The sequence below is a fragment of the Carassius gibelio genome, chromosome B19, assembly GCF_023724105.1.
Source record: "Carassius gibelio isolate Cgi1373 ecotype wild population from Czech Republic chromosome B19, carGib1.2-hapl.c, whole genome shotgun sequence".
Classification (NCBI taxonomy): domain Eukaryota; kingdom Metazoa; phylum Chordata; class Actinopteri; order Cypriniformes; family Cyprinidae; genus Carassius; species Carassius gibelio.
This window is the reverse complement of record NC_068414.1, coordinates 16,438,286-16,462,615: the sequence shown is the minus strand read 5'-3', so window position 1 is coordinate 16,462,615 and position 24,330 is coordinate 16,438,286. Positions and strand designations below refer to the sequence as shown.

General features: G+C 37.3%; 2 protein-coding genes across 2 annotated transcripts; one reads left to right on the top strand and one right to left on the bottom strand.

Moving 5' to 3' along the window:
- Positions 1–883: 883 nt before the first annotated feature.
- Positions 884–12,534, bottom strand: LOC127979479 (macoilin-1). The gene is made up of 11 exons (XM_052584979.1): positions 12,386–12,534; positions 11,053–11,194; positions 10,774–10,900; positions 9,262–9,385; positions 8,632–8,810; positions 6,466–6,973; positions 6,230–6,388; positions 4,627–4,809; positions 4,398–4,518; positions 2,630–2,804; positions 884–2,547 (listed from the first exon to the last, which is right to left on the bottom strand). The coding sequence occupies exons 1-11, from the start codon at positions 12,463–12,465 to the stop codon at positions 2,345–2,347; spliced, it is 2,001 nt and encodes a 666-aa protein (XP_052440939.1). The 5' UTR covers positions 12,466–12,534; the 3' UTR covers positions 884–2,344.
- A 67-nt stretch (positions 12,535–12,601) lies between these two features.
- LOC127979478 (serum response factor-binding protein 1-like) lies at positions 12,602–21,684 on the top strand. The gene is made up of 3 exons (XM_052584977.1): positions 12,602–12,749; positions 13,973–14,649; positions 19,959–21,684. Exons 2-3 carry the CDS (start codon positions 13,993–13,995, stop codon positions 21,573–21,575), a joined length of 2,274 nt encoding a protein of 757 aa, XP_052440937.1. The 5' UTR covers positions 12,602–12,749; positions 13,973–13,992; the 3' UTR covers positions 21,576–21,684.
- Positions 21,685–24,330: the final 2,646 nt, after the last annotated feature.

The following is a 24,330-nucleotide window of genomic DNA, read 5'->3' as shown; positions in this document are numbered from 1 at the left end:
AAGATTCTGTTTCCATGGCAACGGCGTTAAACAATCCCTTCGTCAGACGTGTCCTTTTTGAAATGGTTGCGCGCGAATATCAAACAACAGTCAATCGTTTTTATTTATTTATTTATTATTAATAAGGAACCTTGTATGAGCGCTGTGAATGCCTGCCCAGTCAACATTCGTAACCCTACTTTAGAATTCAGTCCGTGATTCCCAGAATAGAAAGACACGAAGACAGTGAGAGCATAGAGAGGAATCTACGGATCTCATCTCTGTCGCCCTCATGTGGCCATGAAAAATAGCCCTCTATTGAAACTAAGGCCTGTTTTTATGAAATCATAAAATCAAATCAAGTGAAATATGATTTTTAAATGTCATGCACTTTTTAGCATTTCAGTATTTATTTAATAATTAATGTATGGATAATTATAATGTTTCCTAAGGCAGATCAGTGTAATAGTATTGCTAATTTAACTTTATTTTAATACTTTCTGCTTTTTATAAGTTAATTTTAGTAATTTTGTTGTATTGGACTGTATGTAGTTTACTATAGCATTTTAGTTTTAGTCATTTTAGTCCTTCAACCTTAACTAAACAAAAATGAAAAAGTTTAAACAACAAAAAATATAATTATTCTATTGCAAGTAATGAAATATTTGTTGTATACTTTTTAAAAATTACATGTTATATTATTTTCTCCAATTGTAAAATGAAGTATCACATTCCGATGGCAATTGAATGAAGTGCAAATTTCCCTAACAAGTAAAGTAGTGATGTACTTTACACCCCGTATACACACACACACACACACACACACACACACACACACACACACACACACACAGCCTCAATATTTAGTTATGTTCTTTTAGAATAAATCAATCAAACAATGAGAAACAAAAGGCATGTTCTTTACTCTCCACAAAGTTTACCATAAAAACACCATATGCAATCCACAGTAATACTTTCCCAAGGTAGACAACTCAACAAAGAAAGCCTTGTTGTAAAAACAAGGACTAAACCATCATGACAAAAACCTTAAACCACTGAAGAAGAAATGTGGAGGAGAACTCAGTCATGGGGCATTAATGGATTGATTCGAAGGTGTTGTTCCAGTCACTGAATAATATCTCTATGAAATAAAGCATGGTTTGCATCATCCTTAAATGGAATAAGGGAGGAAAAGTTGGCACATTTTACCAAAATCAAACCATTCAGGAAGTATTATAAAATGCAGTGAGCATGTTAATGTAAATTAGAGACATGACAGAAACAGTAGAACATTGATAACTAGTGGATGAAAGTGGGCTTGCTGCTGACAAAACACTTAGCAACAAGAGGGCTGATGATTTTAAATGCCATGCTGAAAAAACAACAACCCCCCAAAAAACAGGTCATGTTGGGTGCTGACCAATCAGATGGATTCTAGGGGTGGGTGAATACGGCTTGTATTATATAAAACAACATATTTCAAGGCACTGTGTAACATAACTGGCAAACAAGACATCATATTTTCAGCTTTTCAACTGGCTTCAACTAAAATCTATTTCAATTTTGTCCGGTAACAAAAAGGACTTGCATTAACCGCAAAATACGACAACATTCCGAATATTTATGCAGCATTTTTGTCAGCAAATACAATTTGAAGATCAGTCCCTAAATACCTAGGTTTTTTTTTTTCCGTGTCTTCGACCTTTTAGGAAACAGCAACAGGAGGAACTGACACCTAAAATATTTCCAACTCAGATCCAACATCTGCAATGAAATGCTTTTTACCTCCCTCAAAAAAAAAAAAAAAAAAAAAAAAAAAAAAAAAGGATGCACAATACTGTGGTCATACTTGAACTGAAAAGCATTCTTAAATCACTCCATCGCAACAAATACATAGTTTTTCCATCACAAATACTTCCGTCTCATTTCAATACCTTTTCCCTTTTCTTTTTACATTCAATAAACCTAAAGATGGTACGTTTATACCAGGGAAGTAAAAGAAGTCACTGGCACATAAAACGGTTCAGATTTAACACAAAGATGAGGCGGTGCTAATAAAATCATGAAAGATCTTCATAAAGACCTCACAAAACAGATGGAGGACGACAAAAGAACCACGACAGGCTGAAGTGCCATTACCAAGAAAAGATTTGAGGTGTAAAAATAACCGTAAACAAGGAGGGCAGTTCTGGTCAATGTGACATCCCTTTTTCTATTTTTTCTCCACTTATTTTATCAACAACGAAGAAGAGCCTTACTAACAGAGGAGGGGTAAACCATACACAAATACTAGTCCATCCCATTAGTTTGCATACTGAACTTCTTAGACTAATCTAAGAGCAAATTGGACGATGTGATTGGACATTCACTTCTTGAGCGGCTGGTAGACGGAGGCATTGGGGTCCAAGCTGGAAGGACTGGTGTCCATGAACTTGGAGGAGTAATGTGGGGTCACAGGGGTCATGCTGTTGGTCTCTGCCGAGTAGGTGATGCTGGGCATGACCGCCAAGACCTCTGCGATTTTCTGCTTCAACTCTTTTATCTCCTGCTCCTTCTGCAAAATCTGACCTGTGTGCCGGAAAGAGAGAATAGGTTAGTGAGCAGAAGCAGACAAGCCTGAGAAACACATTAAGACAGGAAGGGGGCAGACCTTGAGCGATCTCTAGCTGTCTCTTGGCGTCTCCGAGCGCTGAAAAGAGATCCAGTTTGATCCTGGTCTCTGCACTCAGACTGTTCTCTAGGTGCTGGGTCTTGTCCTGCATGGCCGACAGCGCTGACATCAGAACCTCGGTGTCCTTTTCGTTCTCCTTATATTTGCGCAATTCCTGCACATAAAGAAACGAAGAGTTAAATATCCGAAGGGATGTTTTGGTCTATATGAAGATCATTCAACATATTTTATATCCACAATTTGGTAGACTTTTCTGTGTAAACAGAATATTTTGAGAAGAATAAAAAAAGGGCTAAATGAGTCTTTAGATGAGATTTGATCCTTCTGAACGCTACGAGGCTGCTTGAAGACTTGAATGAGAATCTACAGCCAATCATGAAGTGAATAAACACTTTGACCCAGGAATCAGGCCAAATATAACACAAAAAAGGTGTTTCATGTGTGCATATTAAACTGTTTTTAAATTAATAAAACATACATATAACGCACACAAACACACACACACACACACACACACATATATCTCTCTCAGAGTACTTCAGGAAATAATTATTTCATGAAATATATACTACTGTTATGCACTCCTATACTAATTTTGGGGTCTGAAAATTTTATTTATTTTACTTTAGCCAATTTATATAGAATGGATGCATTTTAAATGCTTATAAGCACTCTACAGGCATTTCTAATGTTACAAAAGATTTCTATTTAAAACAATGCTGTTCTTTTCTACTTTTATTTATCACGAAATCCTGAAAAATTTATCATGGTTTTCAGCATTATAATAAGAATAGTTTCCGGAGTAGCTAATCAGAAAAGATTTCTGAAGGATCATGTGACACTGATGTGCAGCTGAATTTTCAGCATCATTCCTCCAGTCTTCACAGAAATAAAATGCATGTTAAAATCTATTAACACTATTTTTTAAATGTAATAATATTTCACAATATTACGATACAAGCTTGTTGACTTTTAGAGAGTTCTTTTGACTCATAATAATAAAAAAAACAAAATAAAAAACTGACCAATTCAAAGGTGGTATATTTTCACAAATTAATTCTCAATAGTTTTTTTGTAAATGTGGATTAATCCTCTTTTTTTTTATCTATATTTGTTAAATTATATTGATAAAGATGTATTATAGAATTATTTTACTGTGACCTAATTTAGTTAGATATAATTATGATAATCATGTGAATATTTATGTTTTTTGGCTTTGAATTTACTATGGGTACAGTTATGATATATATGCATTTTATTTAAAAACAATTTAACCATATGGTGTTCCATAATCAATGTCCGGTATATTGTAATGATTACAGTAAATGGGCCTGTTAAGTGTAAATAAATATATCCATATAAGCTTCAAACTCATATGAAACAAATCCAATTCGTTTATGATCTTAGTGTTTTTCATAATATTTTTGCATCACTAAATCAGTTAAATAGTTATTTGTTATAGAGTTAAGATTAACCAGAAGCCTTTATGGCCTAGACAACATTAGCTGAAAAAGAAAATTGGTCCAGTGATGGAAGTTTATTTTTAATTAAAATTAAAATTAATGTGCAGTGAAGTAAATTCTGATTTCATGTTGATTTTAAATGTTTTCAAATGTCTTTCTCCTACAAATCACTCACTGACTGAACCGCAATATGCCTCTCAAAGGTCATTCCTCCCCGAATGCTTTATTCTAAACCCTGCTTTTGCTCATATTAAAGCGGCATGTCAGCAGGGGTTCTGGCTTACTTGTGCTTTGAGCTCGAGCTCTCGGATTTGTTCCTCCTTCAGCTTCATGTCAAGTGTGACCTTCTTGCACTCCGACTCCAGCTCACGTATGCGACTCCTCAGTGAATCCGTGCACTCTCCTCTGTGAAGGGAGGCGAGAGTCAAGTCCACCAGCACAGAGACATAACAAAACCGAGACACAGCAACATATCATACAGGGCTGAAGCAATAGTTTGGAGTGAATTCTCACCTGGAGGCAGCTGCCAGAGCGACAGCACGTGCGGCTGTGGCCTCTTCCATCTTCTTTCTTTTCTTCTCTTCTGCAAGCTGCTTTTCCACCGCGGCTCGTGCTTCCTGTTCTGCCTTAAGTCGCTTCTCCAGTTGCACAATCGTTTGCTTGTCCTTCTGCTTGGCCTGCACAGCATTATGAAGCCTAATACAGAGACACACTTAATCAACACTGACATAAACAACTGCAGGAAGAGAGCATCTGATGATACAAAAGCAGGTGTTACCACAGGAATATAGAGACCTAGAAGTGTACTCATTGTAGTGATGAGCATTAAACTGGGGGCCTTGGAAAAAGATTATTTTTTAAAAGTATGCTTTTAGTGTTTGAGCTTTTTCATTTCAATTTGCGATTTTAACGTATGAAAGGTGATATACAAATAAAACATTATCACAAATTTTTACTAATGGGATTTACTGGTTAAAAACAAACAAAAACAAACAAACAAACAAACAAACAAATATCTAACTGGTCAGTTATATAGGTCTAAATTGGTGTCATTTTAATATTATTTATATGCTGTTACAGTATTTATTAATATTATGAATGACTTTTTTTCTGTATTTTCAGTTTTTAGTTTAATTGTATTTGTTTTTATTTTTAAATCAAACTTTTAGTAATTTTTTAACACATGCTTTTGTAATTTATCAGTGCTATAGATTTTTTTGATGATGGCCAACACCGATGTTGACACACATATACAAGCAAAAAAACATCTGTAACAAACTGCTGAAATTACATTGATATTTATTTTTTTATTAAATTACTAAAATTAGCTAAAGGGGTGGTTTACGTTTTTTTTCTCTCTAGGCTTGATTGTGTTTATGGGTGAGCACGTTCACGCCGCCGCTGAAGTGTTTTCTGGTGCACTTAATAACAAAGATAACACACCAGCAACGTCATACGTCAACAGTCACAACAGACCCGGAAGAGAAGACAACGCTGAATAAAGTCTTGATTTTTGTTATTTTTGGACCAAAATGTATTTTTGATGCTTCAAAAAATTCTAACTGACCCTCTGATGTCACATGGACTACTTTGATGATGTTTTTCTTACCTTTCTGGACATGGACAGTATACCGTACACACAGCTTCAATGGAGGGACTGAGAGCTCTCGGACTAAATCTAAAATATCTTAAACTGTGTTCCAAGATGAACCGAAGTCTTACAGGTTTGGAACAACATGAGGGTGAGTTATGACATAATTTTCATATTTGGCTGAACTAACCCTTTAATAATAACAACAATAGTCTAAATAACCATTTTATTTTTTATAGTGTATTTTTAGTTTAATGGCCTTTATGTAGGTGTTAATTATTGTCCCTACCTGTATACCAGTAGCTTTCTCAGCACTGATTAAGACTGGCCAATCACAATCATTTATCATGTCAATGATGAACTTTCAGTCTTACATATTCAAATAACTGACACTAGTATTCTCCCTCAATGAAAAACACCACCTGTCAAGTGGTCCCCAATAAATCTGTCAGAGTCCCATGTACAATATCTTTTGGCATATACCGGGAATCATCTGGGATGGGTTTTAAGCAGCTGAACTCTCACTTGTTCTGCAGTAACTCGTTCTCCTGGCGGAGCTGACCGAGCTCCGAGCGCATGCTCCTCTCAGCGCTGCTCAGAGAGCTGATCTGACTGCGCAGGTCTTGCTCCACCTGTCTGCTCGCCTGCAGGTCAGCCTTCAGCTTCTTTATGTCCTGCTCAAGCCTGCCAGACAGAGAAAAAGAGAATGAACAGGACGGATGCACTCCAGTGGCTGAATCAGAGCACAGTAGGACTCTTACCGCACTAATGCTTCTGGTTTACTGAGCTGGTTGTTAGGTATACAGTTCTCCATCAGATCTCTGTGAGGTGCAAGGTTCTTCCCTGCACACTTCTGCTTCTTTTCACTCCTACTGGATGAGGAGGATGGTACGCTGCCATTGGTGGAGTTGTGGCTGTGGGGGGAGGACATTTTGTAATGTTTGGAGGTGGCAGAGCTTCCTCCTCCGCCGCCCCCCTCCTCTTTCAGGAACAGGTTCTCGGCACTGCCACGGAGCTCGTTGTTGAGTCTCTTAGTGTTTAGGTGGTTCTCCATATACTCAATATCCTGTAGTTTAGCATCCACAGTCTGTAGGATGTTGTTGTTTATTCCTATGCTGTGCTGCTGATGCTGTTTTTTGTCCTTCCCCCCGTCTTTGCCCTTCTCCTTGTACTCTAGTTCAGGCAGAGAGATGGGCAGCTTCTTGGAAATAGCAGAGCCGTTCTGAGCCACTAGGACCGAGTCTGCTTCAGACATGCCTTTTGAGGTGGCTGCCAAATGAATAAAAGAGATCTTAAGGTCACATGGCAATGCTGTTTGACTGGTATGACTACAACTGAAACAAAGCAGAATTTTCATGAATGATATGCCGACTATATTGGATCTGACAGTAATGGCTATTGCTTGGTCTCTTCTCACAAATCCCTTGATATGTATTGAGTTATTTATGCATTTTTGACCTTAACAATATATATAAGAAATTCACAGCAGAGTCCATCTATGAGGAATGTGCACTGTCAAACACACACAACGATTAGCCAATCGTAGCAGAGTCTACAATCCGCCACGCCTATTCAAAATATGTTTTCTGATGAGGGCGGTCAAAGCAGGACAGAAAATAGCCTATTACTTCTAAATTATGATGTTTGTGATGTACACATCTTGATAACATTATAAGTGGACCTCAGAGAACAGGACAAAATAAAACACAAAGGCAGCTCATGACCCTGTGGCAATATGGAAAATGTCCGTGCCAGGTCTTTTACCCTACCCTTAATTAGGAGGAGGTATGGAAAATGGATATATAAGGAGGACAAAACGGAAGCAGGGGGTGTGTGAAAAAACAAAAAAAGAAAATCTGAGTGTTACCTGACGGCTCCATGACTGCGGCTGCTGCAGCTTATTGTGCGGGATTTGTGGGTGAGCATAGACCGGGTGCGATCCGAAGAAGATTGGTTTCGCATGACGGCCGGTCGCAACCTATCTGCATATCGGCGCGACAGATGAACCCAGTTCACTTGCTGCAGGTACTTTAAGATTTTAGCACCTTACGTAAAGTCACATCGGACATTCAAACGTCCTAACTTTTGTTTCCCCATAACATTGTTTATGCAGCAGCTGGCTGGACGCCCCTAACGCAGACTGATTCGTGCCGCTGATTTTACGCGCACGCTCACACACACACACACACACACACACACACACACCCGCTCAATCAACGGGATTAATATGGGTTTTGTGTAAACTTGGACTACGACTTTTTTTTTTGTCTTTTCTTTGTTTTTTTGTTTGGTTTAAGAATTTAAGGACTGTTATTTCCTTATTTTCCTTTATTGTACTTTTTCCTTTTTTCGTTATTTTCCTTCTAAACAAAAAGTGTCAAAATGAAGGGAAGTGAAACATTGTAATTTTGTTTGTGTTTTTTTTATTTTTGAATAACATCTTTTGACCTGAGAAAAAACTGAATCTGGTTGTGAGTGTTATTTAAAAGTATGTGTTTTTGTGTGGCTGGTACATTGTGTATCTGGTGGGTTTTAGTTGGGCTCTATCTTGAGTTATCTGGGAACCAAAAAACGAAAATAGTATAGATTGACTTGACAAATTTTGGTCTTGTCTGGCGCCCGAAAAAATATTTAATTTTAACTAACTGGGGAAAAAAAAAAGAAAAAAACCTAGTTAGGTCTAACTGGAGGCCCGCCACCGCTACAACCCCTTAACAAGAACAGCATTTATATTTTTTATAATTATTATTTAACATTATAAATGCCATAACGGTCACTTTTCATTAGTTAAATGCATTTCATGTCAAAATGAATTTGTTTTGAATGGAAAATGATGGAAATTGTTTCGTCTTTGTTTTGCACGGCTTCCCCTTTCAACAAATGCAGACGGCGTGGTCATATTGAAACTGGTCAAGTGGTGATCTTACCCTCCACGGTCTCTCGCTCCTGTCTCTGAAGCATCTGTTGTTCTGGAGGCAGGGCCTGCTGTAGGAGCTGCATGTAGAACTCATTTTCCTTCTGCACCTCCTTTTGTTTGCGAAGACGCATCTTATAGCTCACATAACTCTTGAATCCGAAGCCCAGCGTCACCACGGGATAGCCAATGCTGCAATGAAAGAACAGAACAGCATGTTACAGAAAACACACAAAACATGATTGGTACAACTAGCAATGAGTCAACATCAGACACCTTCAGATGATGGCAACCCTCCAATGCGCTGCTATGGAGACGCCACCGGTGTGTTTACAAATACAAAGCTGCGATATAAGTAGTACAGTTACATCAGCTTTGTTGAATAATCAAAAACTGTCAGAGAATAAGGTGGTGTGACTTTGCGCTTGAAGAGGTAATTCGCCCCAAAATTACAAAACCTTGTTTTTTTTACATAGAAATCAAAAGGGATGCATTGTGAGTGAAGAAGTTTTATTTTATTATTGTTTGGAAATGAGTAGCATTAAGATAATTCAGAATGTATCCTCTTTTGTTGCATAACAGAAAGTGGATCATACAAGTTTTGCAATGAAATGGGGCCGAGTAAAATGCAAGCGAAGCTTACCAGTGAGCTGCGAATGGACGGCAGAGGTCTACGTGAAAATGTTTCAAATCCTTGAATCGGATGGCTGCTTCGATGTAGACGAAGAGAATCCAGAGAGAGACAGTCGGCAGACACACACCTCGCTCTGAAAACAGAACAAGAGAGAGGGAAAACTATGCATAATGATCAACAACTCTCTAGCCTCCTGTAACAGTTAGGATATCCTTATGGTATATCTAGGAATGTATAATTCTTCAAACTATAATGACTTCTAGCCCAATAGTGACCTAGACATACAAGAGGTTGCATAAAAGGCATACAAATAACGTCACACAGGTTTCAGAAAACAAGCTTTAGGCTGCAAACAAAACCCTAGTTTGCTGGAAAAACTCTCTTGTTGAGACACGCTGTGAGTTGTGTGTCAGCAGAAGCAATCACAGTCACAGCTCAAGGAATATTGAAGCGGTTTTCAAGGAACAATCACTCAGTGTCAGCAATTCTTTTCATCCTCTATCCTGAGGTATCACTGAATCGACACAAGAGAAGGGCATATAATGACAGCAGCACTTAAAAATCCATCAAAAATCTCTGCTGTTCACTCAGAGTTCAAATATAAGAGCAGGGTCAATCTCTACATGGAAGCATATACAGTATATTCTACAAGTATGCACTGAATTGATCAAAAGTGTTACATTTATAATGTAAAGATTTCTACTTCAAATACCATTTTCTATTCAAAGAATTGTTGAATAAGAACGGTTTTCAACATTGATAATAATCAGAAATGTTTCTTGAGCAGCAAATCTGCATATTAGAATGATTTCTGATGGGTCAAGTGACAATGAACATTGCTAAAAATTCAGCTTTGATATCACATGAATAAACTACATTTTAAGTGTATAATCAGATAGAAAAATTACTTTAAATTGTAATATTATTTTATAAGATCCCTATCTTACGGTGTTTGAACAAGTTGAGAATTTTCACAAAAAAAAAAAAAAAAAAAACACTTTTGAATACATTAACAATGATGTCAGTCATCAATGAGTGCTTAAAAAAAATCCCACTCATCAAACATTCAAGATAAAGGAATATCCAGACAGATCTAAATGCTAAAAGCCCTTTCAAAATCACCCTCTCTAGTAACTGCTATAAAAGCAAACCATTGCGTAATATTTAGCAGCATGTTCCTGAATTATGCCACTGAATAATCAGCGACAAAGGCTTTAGGTGCTTACACACTAGCACAACTTCTGCCAGAGCATTTCATGGACAGACATGTAGAATAAACTGGGGCAGTCTGAAATCAAACCAGAAAACAGTCAATTGGGTTTCTGAAAGCACGAGTATGAAGTTTTCATTGGTCAATGGAAGCCTAAGGCAGATTATACAACTTCCGGTTACATGATTACTTTGCATTACTTACACAGAATCATCTCTCCTAGGTGTTCTCTAAAATTCAGTCAACTCTATAGTGTGTAACCAGCCTTACTGCTAAAATGATACTTGTGAAAAGTCAGAAGGTTGACCTACCTGTATGCCACACGTACTGCACCCAGACATACGTGCTGGCGGCGAAGAACAGCCATTGCTTGGGGATGAACAGGAGGCAGATGATGTCTGATGTGAATGCGACACACACAAAGAACACAGAGAACGCCTGTGGAATCAGATGAGAAGTGTAGGGATGATCGATTTAGCCTGAGTGGAACACATCACTCAGAGACGTTCATAAGCTGAATGATAAAGAATCAAGCAGAGAGTGAGCCAATAACTCCTCAATCACACATCAGTGAAAGGCCAAATACTCACCAGTCCCTGATATCTAAAGGAATCATAAACGCTCCTGATGAACAGCCAGAAAGGCCACAGGTACTCGAACCTGAAGTCCAGCACAAAATCAGCCAGCAGAACCAGCGCCCAAACGACCAGGAACTTCAGGTACAGGAAGGTACTGCCAGATCAAAAGAAATCAGAAGAATCATAAAAATAATTATTTTTTAGAAATCTAGTATAAATGAATTTTTATTATTGTTCCAGCAGTCCATAGTGCATGCATCGCTTGCATGCTTTTAGAATACTTTCTAGGGAGGATTTCCATTAATATATCATATGAATTATAAAAAAATATAGATTTTTATTATAAATTATTTAATTTTCATTATGTTCCAAAGATTTATGTGCAAAAGTCATCTTATAAAGTAGTCTGCTTCTGTGAACATCCATAACCATAGAAATTTGTATTCTTTAAATTGCTATAGGCATTATCATGACTTTTTTTACAGGCTTTTTTTCCCCTGACATTTTTAACTGTGGGAACCTCATACAGTATGTGACCCTGGAGCACAAAAGCAGTCATAAGTAGCACAGGTATATTTGTAGCCGTAGCCAACAACACATTGCATGGGTCAAAATGATCGAGGGTCACATATATAAAAACTATTCAAATATACTCCACCAATAAAGTCTTGGCAAAGCAGATCTTGGTAGTGTATAGATGCACTCATTTTTTCAGATGGGTCTCAGTCAACACAGGGTCATGTGGAATTAACCACAGCTAGAAGAATTAAGTTGCACAGGGTTTAATCTAAACATTTCTAGAACAAGAGCAGTCTTAAATCAACCAGTTTGCATAGGATTACCTTCATGACAATAACCCAACACATGTGGCAGAAGCGTTTCTATCAAGTGACAACAACATAAGACATCTTAATGCCCTACTGGAAGATCCAACTGCAGCTCTGGAGTTATTTTCTTGGTGGACCAGCAACAATTCAGCTACCAATTGGTAAAATTGTTTTTTTTATTGTAGCTTGGTTAGCAGCCAATGACCAAGCTAAGCACCAAAACACATTTGCACAAGCTGGATTTTGTGATGATGGCTATAAAAGACAACTGCAGAATAACATTCATGCCATGGCCAGTACTATGAGTAATGCTTATTATTTTATATTCTGCACTACTGAAGCCTATGGATGATACACATAAGCCACATCCACGTATATGATGCCACACACTCAGTCTGGAGTGAATGATTACAGTGAACGGTCATCTGTATCTGACTGTGACAGCTCATAAACAGCCGAGCTCCGTTCAGAGACGCCATTACGGTGCGGTCGGTGCCCAGGAGGTTCTCCGTCCGTACCTGCTGTGAATACCCTCGGTGATTCGGTTCCGTTTCAACGGGCGACGGAGTTTGCTGCAGTCCGCATTGCGCCTCTTCATCCTCCACCCTTTAGATTCCCGTCACTTTGAACACTCGAGGGGAAACTACGTGACCGTCCTAATATAGATGAGCATCGCTACGCGAATGCGGGACTGTCAAGTGTTTTCTTTCCACTAGACACAAAGAAATAAATAAAAACAGTCTGCGTGAGGCCCTCCCATTTTTATTCTGGACGCCTCGTGACGTGACGACGCCGTACGCTCCGCGCCACGTTCCCAAGGCAAGATGGCGGCGTCCTGAGCAGACAACTCTTCTGTCTGATTTAAAGGTTTATTTTGTGAAGGTAAGTGTTAACATGGACATAACTTGTGGATTTGATGGTTTGTATAATAATACTGAAGTGAAACTGGTGGCATATTGTGTAGACGTGGTGTTTTTAAATAGAACACTTCGGACCACTTCGACACATGTCTTCAGCCATGCTCGAGCTGGATGAGAAGAAACAAAAACTTGTGAGACATGTCGCGAAAATTAATTCTTATTTAAGTGAGATTTTTGGAAGTATAAGTTGTGGGGAGGTTATATCTATGTTTATTGCCAATGTTTGCTTGTGTTATTGTGTCAGTCATTCACAGATTAGTAGTGTTGATTTCACAGATCTCATGTCATCATTATTATATTTGCGTTGCATAATGTTGCACACAATACCTAGTTTGAGTAAAACATTACGTACACAAACTTTTTACTCGCACTGTTGTGATGTTTAATAATTTGTGATTATTTAGCATTTATGTAAATACTTGTTAACCATTATTTTTATGACTATCTTTAAATGTACATTAAGTGTTTAAAATTATTAAATTATTAAAGTTTTGATCAATATGTTTAAGATGATGTACACAAAGATCACTGCAATTATGATGCAATATCTATGACCACTGTGCAGTGCGTATTTATCCAATATTTATTAAGTTTCTTACTGTCACAGTTTGCTCAGACTGTATGTATAAAATATCTATAAATATACTATAAGATGGAAATATATTTCCCTGTCCAGTCTCACAACAAATGTGGCCAAAAGTTAGGAGAAAAATAAATTTATACAACTGAAAACAGATTTTTACAAAAAAATAATTTTAATAAACTATAATAAAAAGCAATTATTTATAAAAACCTGTGATTTGATATCGAAAACAAGACTTGACTTTAAATAAAAAGAAAGAAATAACACTTAATAATAACATGTATTTTTTTTTTTTACTATTATTATTATTATTTTTTGTAGTTAACAGTTTAGTCCAGAAAACTAGTTGTCGGTAAGATTTATTTATTTTAAAAGAAATGAATGCTTTCTCTCCAGCTTATTTTATTTTATTCACCAAAGTGGTAGTATTGCTGTTACAAATTCATTGTGTTTCTAAGCAAGTAACAGCCCAGTGATAAAATTAAAAATGTTAAGAAGCATGGCTTAATGAAGATGATGTTAAAACATAAAAGAAATCAATAGAAACAAAATCATCCTTAACCAGTGTGCTTACACTACTTGTTGCTTTTCTCATTTCAAAGTTTTCAGAAAGTAGATAAAGATGCCTGCAGTACTGATCCTCAGCAATGAGGTGGTCAAAATGAGGGTGGAGGTTAAAAGGGTGAAGGTGCTCCTCATCCGGAAACTCATCCGTCAGATCTCAGTCCTGGAGAAGAAGAAAGGAAGTGAGGCAGACTTGGAGAAGTTCCGCAGACGAGCGGCCAGACTTCGGGAGGAGATCCATGAACTGAAGACTATCACGCCGGACAGCGTCACCAAGTCTGCCCTTCAGAAGGACATCAGCTTTGAGAAAGTGTGCCGGAATAAAGAGGCTAGCCTATCCGAACGAGCCATCGCCCGCATCGCAACACACCCACAGTTCAGCCAGAAAATCCAGAGCATAAAAGCAGCCATCAAAGCCTTCAAAGAGGAGAGAATAAATGCAGGAAAACAAGGAAAAAACTATGAAAAAAATGCCACGTCGCTAGATCAGTCACAAGCTGACAGCGATGATGATGATGATGATGATCTGGGTTCAGAGAAGTCAAGCAATGAAGATGATGATAAGAAACTAAAAGAGGATGAGGGTGATATAAAAACAGATGAAGACAGGCAAGAGGAGATTGATGGTTCCACACAGGAGAGCCAGAAGATGAGTCTAGAGACAATAAATGAACCGATCAATCAGTGCCAGAATGAAGAATCACTAACAGTTGAGGTAAGTGAATTTGAAGCAGTGTTTGTGAAATATTTTAGTTATGTTTGAGAGCCAGTGAAATTAAGCAAGGCAAGTTCATTTATATAGCACATTTCGTTCACAGTGGTAATTCAATGTGCTTTACATAAAAGAAAGTAAAGTAATCATGAAAAAAAAAAAATCATAAAAATAAAACAAGTAATTTAAAAACTTTGAAAATGATTAAAAAATTGACTTAAAATTATTTAAAGACCGTTAAAAATAGAAAATAATTTTACATAAAATACAGTGCAATAATTTTGGGTTGCATAAAATACAGTGCAATCAGTTCAGACATCGCACAGTCAAATCTGTTATTGCCTAGTACTTCCCAAATAAAACCCACTGTATCTAAATATACAATTAAACAATGCTAATAAAATAATGTTAAATTAATGTTTCACCTAAAATTAAAAAGCCTCATGTTGTTCCAAACCCATATGTTGTTATTTTTTCAGTGGAACGCAAAATAATAACTTCTGAAGAATATTAAGATAATCTTTTCTCATCTCTTGAAGTCATAAGATTTGTGTAGAGAAGAGGCTGATAGTCAATCCTCACAGAAAATATTTCCCTCTGCATGCTTTCAAATCAAGTATTACACGTTGTGTCAGGTTAGATGTGTATCTCAGGGTCAAACGTCATTGGCCAAAAGCATGCTAACAATGTTACTATAATCTGGCAACACTGTTGATAGATGAGTAACATTATCTAATTAATTTTGCCAGAGTTGCCATGGCCAATTTCCATATCCACATTCCCACAACAAAATTAGGCCAAAGTCAAAAAATAACCAGAAAATTTTAAACCTGAAAATCAGTTTTTGCTTGTATGCACCAAAAACAACAACAAAAAAACAGTATATTTGAATCCTGGGATTCGATGTTGAAAACAAGATTAAAACTTTTACATATATATACACACACACACACACACACACACACATATATATACACACATATAAAAATGACTGTCCATATTCACTTTTTTTAGGGATGCACCGATCACGATTTTTCATGGCCGATACCGATTTTTTACAAGCAAACTGGCCGATACTGATTTACGTTTTTTTTTTTTTTTTTAAGCAACAAACATGAAAGGAAAGTGTGCATAAACAAGATGTTTATTTGGTATTTAATAGGCCAAACTGGCTTTTGGCTATTGAAAACAATAACCGTACGCATCTGAAGTTAACAGCAGTAACTGCACAGTAAGTAGCCTACATTCAATACAAACATAGATTGTACAGACATCATCATTTAGCTTTTGTTTTTGAATTGGGTTGAAACTACAGAGAACTGGCCTTAAATGAAAAGATTAACTGTATTACTATTTTTCTTTTTTAATGTTCTTCGTCAAGTAAATGCAGCCTTTGTGAACAAAGGGAAGAACTGAATGGTAGAGTATATGGTCGTTCTCATTCGAAGACAACACTGGATTTAGTGGCGTTAGTTAATCAAAAAATGAAAATTCTGTCATTAATTATTCAACTTCATGTCATTCCAAACCCACAAGACCTTTGTGCATCTTCTGAACACAAATTTAGATATTTTTCATGAGATCTTAGAGCTTTCTGACCCTCCATAAACAGTAATGTATCTGAAATCTTCCCAGGCCCAGAAGCATAGTAAGGATATCATTAAAATAGTGGTTCAACCGGACACTGTAAAACCAAACAGTGAAATTAATCAAATGAAATTAGTCAATTGCACTCAAATAATAATGAAAGTTCATTGGACATCAAAACTTTGTTGTAGTAAGGTGAACTTAAAATGATTGCGTTTTCTTGTTCCCATGATGCTTTGCATCACAAAACAAGAAAAATAAATGTAGAAATTAAGTGTTATTTTGTGTGTTTTTACACAAGATTAACATAGAGGGACATAAGTTAGTACTTAAATGTTGTGTTATGTTAGAATTGATAAAGGTTTCTCTTATGTTGGTTTTGTAGTGTTACCGTTGTGGTGAAGAGTAGAGCCTGTGGTTAGGTTGAGGATGGACAACAAAAGACTACATTTGCGTGTATTTCCCACATTATGAGTTGAAAAATAGAGACAATTTTGAGTGAAATATCAATATTTATAAGATAACTGAGATAATTTAAGGCAACTGGAAATTTAAATTTTAATTTTATGTAAACTTAAAACATTTAAAAACATCACTTTAATGTTTTTTTGTGTAATCTGTTACAAAATATTTTTTTGAGTTCTGTGAACTTATTAGGGTTTACAGTGTAATTATATTGTAATCGTAATTATAAAATAAGTAACAGCAATTCTGAGAGAACCACAATGAATGCATACTCTATATTGTGATGGTGACGGATGGTGATGCGTAGGAAAAGAATTGTTAAACAAAGTCATTATTTTTGGTTTATTTGCACACAAAAAGTATTCTCATAGCTTCATCAAATTAAGTTTGAAGCACTGTCACATGGACTATTTTAACACAGGGTTGCCGCAGGGTCTTAAAAGCATTGAATTTATTAATTTGGAAATAATACCTTAAAAAGACTTTAAAAAGTCTTGAATTTTGATGTCTGGGTCTTAAAAATTGTGCTGTATGTAACTTCTATGTATTGTAATTTTCCTCCAAAGTTTCATTTGTCAACCACGATTATTTTGATTAAATGACGTAGTATAAATAAAGAGTGGCGGAACCAGTAATTGAGAACGCAACGCAGCCCAGGTGTCCTGACATTTTATCCTACCCTGTCAGATTTTCCTACCCGGGTTTACTGCGCACGCGCACATCAATATCGCGTCCTTTGTCTCATGCTAAACAACGATATTTAATGTATCTGCATTACTGTAAGGGTAGGTTTAGGTTTGGGGTAGAGTTTAATAAAAACGCAAACTAATTGGTAGAAAATAATATTTATTGTTGGTTTCCTGTAGCTGTATCCCTTCTAGCTACAACTGCGAATATAACACATAATTACTGTATTTGCAGTACTGTAAGGGTATGATTAGGGTTGTGGTAGGTGTAGACGTTAATAAACCATAACTTTACAGTAGCGTTTTTCGTTGTGGAATTGTACTACCCACTGTTTTAGTTGGAGGTAGGAAAATCTGACAGCGTAGGACAAATCGACAGAACACCGGGTCAAAGTACAAAATACTGCGAACATGTGATGCCTTGAGTAAATGAAGATCACGTGCTACAGCACCACAACCATAGACTGCAACAAAACACACAACACAGACCTCGAGCAACAAGCAAAAGAGAAGCGCGAAAAATCAAAGAAAATCTCAGCATTCCACAGGAAAGGACTGACGCCGTTATATTTTTAACGTTTGTTTTTATGTTAGCTAGCTAACGTTACCAATTTAATTCTGAGGTTATGGGGAAATGTACATTTAATGAAGCGTGGCTGGATAAAAACTATTTTCATCATTGGTTAAAACCTGTGGACAGCAACGTTTTTGAGGCTTTTTGCACCATATGCACAAAAAGGATTCAGCTAGGTACAAAGGGGAATGAAGGCATTAGAGTCTCATGCCAAGTCATCCAAGCACATGAATGCTCTCAATCCATAAAAACAAATTCTATCGCCTACGTGTTTCAACCATGTACTGTATGGTTTCAACCAACAAGTGCCAGCTAGCTGCTAATGTGCCTGAAGCGGCAGCAGGATTTAATGTTAGGGGCCGTTCACATGTCGCGCCTAAAAACACGTGGAAAACGCTAGGCGCACCGCTTTCTCCTTCTTTCCAAATGGCTCGGGCAGAAGTGCACCTGAGGCAACAATGACGCGCGCTCTCCATGAAGACGCAGAAATTTCAGCAAAGGATAAATGGATTTGCAGCACTAAAAATAGCTCTGCTACTAAATTTATTTCAAAATGGCAATCCATATACAGCTATGATCAGCTGTTCCTTCATCTTGGCTGAGCTTTCAACGTTGTTACGAGAAAGGATGAAGCTGATAGTTAGTTCTTGTCACTTGACCTGTGGTGCGCTTGCGGCTCTCTGAAAAGTTGCGATTTTTTAACTCGATGCGGTGCGTGGGCGCCGTGACCGCATCGCTTCCATTATGAACGTGCATACTGCGTGCCTAGATTGGAAATAACGAACTTGAGCGAGCAAAAGACGCGATATGTGAAGTTGTGAACGGCCCCTTATAGCCAGCTTGCTGCTAGCGCTGCAGACCCTTCAGCTATGACCACAACTAGAGTGGATCTGCACACAGCTTTTGGGTCCACTCCAACAATGAAAGCCAAGGTGTTGTGGACTCTTAACACAATCGCTAAACATCAGTCCTACAATGGAAATGAGGGTATCTCAGAGCTTTTCAAATGCATGTTCCCTGACTCCGACATCGCTAAAATGTTTACTTACGGTCACGATAAAGGAGAAGTTGATGGAACTGGCTGTCCTTGATAAAGAGATTGCTGTGAAGAGTGAAGAGCTAAGGAGTTGACTGTTTCTCTTAATTTAATGTATTGTTCAGTTCTAATTTTCGATGTTTATTGTCCAGGGGTCTCTCAGTTCCCTATATTCCCAGCATGGAATAAGTAGCTAGCTAATATTAAAAAATAACTTAACATTGTTTGGCAAATTGTCTTGTGGCCTACTGAAATGTTTTTATTTTTCACACCTGCTTGGCTTATCTTTTACCCATTCCACATTTGAAAAATAAATTAAAACAAGTTCAAGGATTTTGTTTTTCTTTGCTGGTAGGGACGTGAAATAGGTATTATTTTTTTATATAAATGGACTTAAAAAGGTCTTAAAAAGACTTGAATTTAACTTGAAGAAACCTGTAGGAACCCTGTTAACAATGTCTTTACTATATTTCTGGGCCTGGGCACATATCAGATACATTATAGTCTATGCAGGGTCAGAAAGCTCTCAGATTTTATAAAAGAATATCGTAATTTGTCTTTCGAAGGTAAACAAAGGTATTACAGGTTTGGAATGACATGAGGGCAAGTAATTAATGATAGAATTTTCATTTGTGGGTTAGGGCACAGTGTAAATGAGAGCCTTTACAATAAAAATGTTGCAGCTGCTGTTGATTACAAAAAATAATAATAATAATAATTGCTGGACTGTAGAGCTCTCTGCTCTACTGAAATAAAACAGATCTGTGACCCTAAAACTGAGGTACATACTTAAGAAATTAACTGTGTTTAGCTGGAAAACAACAGAATACAGGTTTGGAATAAAGATGAGTATATTATATAAGAATGTTCCTTTATAGAAGAATTATTTCATTGAAACTATTGCTTTTATTCACTCTTTCTGTAAACAGTATTACACTGAAATACTCTTTACTACCCCTTACAGGAATCATCTGAAGCAGTGGCCATCCCAGAGGAGGTGATCAGGATGAGGAAGGAAGTGAAGAGAACGAGGGTGCTGATCATCAGTAAAATGGCAGAGCAAGTGGCTTCTCTGAAGAAAAAGAAGAAGGGTCAGGAATCTGAGGTGAAGGAAAGCCAAGAAAAAGCAGCAGAAATCATGAAAGAAATCAAGGCTTTAAGGAGCCTTAAACTGGATCAGGTGACCATGACTGCACTTCAGGAGAATGTTGACCTTGAGAAGGTTTTCCAGGACCCTCAGGCAAGCCCTGTGGACAGAGCCATAGCACACATCGCCACACATTCCCGCTTCATCAACAAGCTCGAGAAGGTCAAAGAAGCCATCAAAGAAGAAAGAGCTAAGGCTGCTGAAGCTGAGAAGAAGAAGACTGACAAACTGGATATGGTGCAGTCCAAGAATGAAGATGAGGGACCAGAGGAGGAACCTGAGGAAGATGAGGAATCGGAAGAGAAACCTGAGGATGACGAGGAACCTGAGGGTGACGAGGAACCTGAGGGTGACGAGGAACCCGAGGATGACGAGGAACCCGAGGATGACGAGGAACCTGAGGATGACCAAAAGAGTGGTCACAGTAAAGAGATTGGTGATGTGGTAGAGGAAAAACTGAATAGTCCTACCACTGAGATCCATACGTCTAGTGTTGCAGAGCCAACAGAAAGTACAGATTCTGATCTCATAGAGGTGCCACCTTCCAAGATTACCACAACAGAAAAATCGAAAAGGGTTGAAGTCAAATCACAGAAAGCAGAGGCCACGGCTCTAAATGTCAAAAGTTCTCCTGAAAAGTCTTCATCTGTAAGTAAGAAGAACATTGGTAAAGCAAGCAAAGAAATGAAGCCCACCTTAAAGCCACAAGAGAAAAAAGACCTACCTGAGACCAAGAGGACTGAGGCAGACAAAGTCGATGAAGAGAGTGATTTATCAGATGAGGAGGAAGAGAAGGAATATTTTGATGACAGCACAGAGGAGCGTTTCCATAAGCAGTCGTCTCAGTCTGAAGAGAGTGATGATGATGACTTCTTTCTGGGCAAAGTTAGCAAATTCAAGAAACGGAAAAGTAACCAAAGTAAAGTCGAGGAGAATAAGAGTGAGCTTCAAAAAACTGACAAGGAGGCCACCGGCAAACTGCATGAGACGAACCTTGGCAAATTACAGTCTGTGTTTTGCTCAGCGTTGTCCAAATCTAACGTGTCCTCTCAGAAAGCAAAGTTTGGCTCTCGCAGTGATGGTCCAAGACCTCCTCGATTCCAGAACCAGAGGAAAGGTCCAGAGTTTAGGATGAAAGCATCTCAATATAAAGGCCAAGACCGTGGTGCTGTCAGGAGGACGGGTCCATTCAATCCCAACAGAGAGACTTTTAAAGCTGCTGAACAAAGTCAAGCAGGACCTTCAGGGGCAGGGAGGGGAAGGCCACAGTTTGAGCAGAAGCGGAATCCTAGAGTTCCCCCTGGTAGGATGTCAGGCCCACCCCAGCAGTCCCTTCATCCCTCCTGGGAGGCTAGCAGGAAGAGAAAGGAACAGCAGGCACAAATCACAGTCTTCCAAGGGAAAAAGATCAGATTTGATGACGATGAAGATTAAGAAAAGGCTGCTCAAATTCATTTGATGCATTTATATTTTAAAACTTAAAAATGCTTCCTGTTAAACTATTTACTGTGAATTTGTATTAAAACACAGATGTAAAACCGTTGTTCTTTGTTTCCTGTTCAAAGTCAATGTGCAAAGTCAATTTCCCATTATGTGTAATCCATATCTAATAGATACAACTGTGTAAAGGTGTTTTTTTTTTTTTTTTTACCCGCAAAGTTCCAGTTTTTCAGTTGCACAATTAAAGACTTCCAAGTTATCATATGCATTGTTGATATTAACCTTATGATATGGCTAATTTGATTAGATTTTAAACGTTGCAATACTTTTTTTCCTGTATGCTAGTTTTAAGGTTTAAGATTCTCTGCCCATAGTATAAACCTGAAGGGTGTCCCTCTTAGTGTTATTTTACTATAGTTTCTACAATATTTAATATTTTAAATTAGTTTAGTTTCCCTGAAATTGACATTTATTACTGTTAAATACATTTTCATTGTAAAATAAAGATGCAAATTATATTTCCTGAAAGGTATGATGTCTCTTAAACAGGGTTATTTCTTTATTTTTTTAAATACATTTAAAGTATTATGTAAACCATGTGTTTTTAAAGAAACTCATGCAATTCGCACTTATGTATTTTTTTCTTCTTTGGAGAAAACTGATATTTTGATGCAGTTTTTTGTTTGCGTGTTATTGTCGCCACACCAACGCGGTACGCATTATGTATACCGAACGGTTCGTTGGAGTAATTAATTATATTTGGAAAAAAAAAAAAGAGAGAGAGAGAAATATAATGATATGCGTTCAACAAGGTAGCCCAATAACCCAAACAACGTAACAGGCAACGCCCCTGACACTCCCGAAGAAGAAAAAAACACCATCTTATATGTTTATGTTAGGCTACTCAGCAGGCGCTCGCTCACTCAGTACGCGCTGAAGGCTCGTTGCAAAATAGCCAATGCGTTTAACAGACTAGAAATGAGAAGATCCTCCAATAACCAACAGGTCTGGTGTTTGGGTGCACTTTGGATTCCCCTTAAGCTATAATGGTGATGGCAAGAGAGTGGTGGATAAAAAAACAACGGTATGTCGCATCTGCAACATGACAGGGTACACCAGCGGGAATAAAAAAAAATAGCGGGAATATCTGGGATATATGCGTCAGTACTATCTGGGAAAAGACGAAAAAAAGGAGAAACATGCACGCAGCAAACTATCCCTGCAGCATTTAGACACTATAGCTTACAGGGAATCCAACCCAAACACCAGACCTGTTGGTTATTTTAGGATCTTATATTTCTGGTCTGTTAAAGGCATTCGACATTTTGCAACGAGCCTTCAGCGCGTGCTGAGTGAGCGAGCGCCTTAGGGGCCGTTCACATATCGTGCCTAAAAACGCATGGAAAACGCTAAGCACGTCTTTCTCCTCCTTTCCAAAGCGCTCGGGCAGAAGCGCTCATGAGGCGTCTGTCTTTGCTAAGCAACAATGACGTGCTCTCCATGAGACGCGGAAATTTCAGCGAAGGATAAATGGATTTGCAGCTCTAAAAATCGCTTGCAGTAGCTCTGCTACTAAATTTATTTCAAAATTGCAATCCATATACAACTATGATCAGCTGATCCTTCATCTTGGCTGAGCTCTCAACGTTGTTACGGGAAAGGATGAAGCTGATTGGTTAGTTCTTGTCACATGACCCGCGGTGCGCTTGCGGCATTCTGAAAAGTTGAGATGTTTTTACATTTTGCTGTATCTAAAACGTATCGAACCGAACCGAACCGAACCGTGACATCAGTGTATCGTATCGAACCGAACCGTGAATTTTGTGAACCGTTACACCCCTAATATATATATATATATATATATATATATATATATATATATATATATATATATATATATATATATATATATATATATATATATATTAATAATAAAAGTACATCCTCAATCCCAATGGTTTGTGTTCATTTTAGCTTTTAGCAGTATTAACTACAAATTAATGCTGTGTCCATTTTGGACAATTTTTGATCTTCAATTAGCATATTAGCTTACAACAAACTGACTTTCTAAATGTTTAGCTTTGTTGTTGAATATAATTTGGTATATTTAAACGTACAAATACTGTACTGTAAAATACTGTAGGCTATTCTAATCACTTCTGTCATATTTGATGTCCACAGGATTTACATCTTAAGCTTTAGCAAAGCAAGTAAGCAAACTCAGACGAGGAAAATTTGTCAATTGAAAAGACACTCACCTCAGCCGTTGAATCCTTGAAATTCCCGCCATTGAAGAGACAATATATATATATATATATATATATATATATATATATATATATATATATATATATATATATATATATATATATATATATATATATAATAAAAATGAAATAAATTAATTGTCCTGACGTCACTAAAGGGGATGGGGTTTTCTTAAAGTAGCGGATTCCCCTAAACGACAGGGTGGACAGCCATTCAAGGGACAAAAATATCGTTTTTATTACCAAACGATCAATACACTAAAATTGAGTAATACCTTTTACTTAAATATTAAATAATAACTTGTTTTATGAATTGACAATATTCCAAGAGCTACAATCATTTAAATGTAATGAGCAGTGCATGTGACATAGCAAAATAACACATCCTTGGAATAACAAGTTGTATCTAATGAGCCAAGTAATGATTTTGTGATGAATATAAAAACGTATAGTATAATTTTAGTAGTAGTAATTTTTATGTT

Excerpts from the sequence above, each read along its gene's own strand:
- LOC127979479 (XM_052584979.1), bottom strand. The coding sequence starts at position 12,465 with ATGAAGAGGCGCAATGCGGACTGCAGCAAACTCCGTCGCCCGTTGAAA. Across the intron at positions 4,810-6,229 it reads AACGAGTTACTGCAGAACAA|GCTTCATAATGCTGTGCAGG; the intron begins GTGAGAGTTCAG and ends TCTCTGTATTAG. Across the intron at positions 2,548-2,629 it reads ACAGCTAGAGATCGCTCAAG|GTCAGATTTTGCAGAAGGAG; the intron begins GTCTGCCCCCTT and ends TCCGGCACACAG.
- LOC127979478 (XM_052584977.1), top strand. The coding sequence starts at position 13,993 with ATGCCTGCAGTACTGATCCTCAGCAATGAGGTGGTCAAAATGAGGGTG. Across the intron at positions 14,650-19,958 it reads AAGAATCACTAACAGTTGAG|GAATCATCTGAAGCAGTGGC; the intron begins GTAAGTGAATTT and ends TACCCCTTACAG.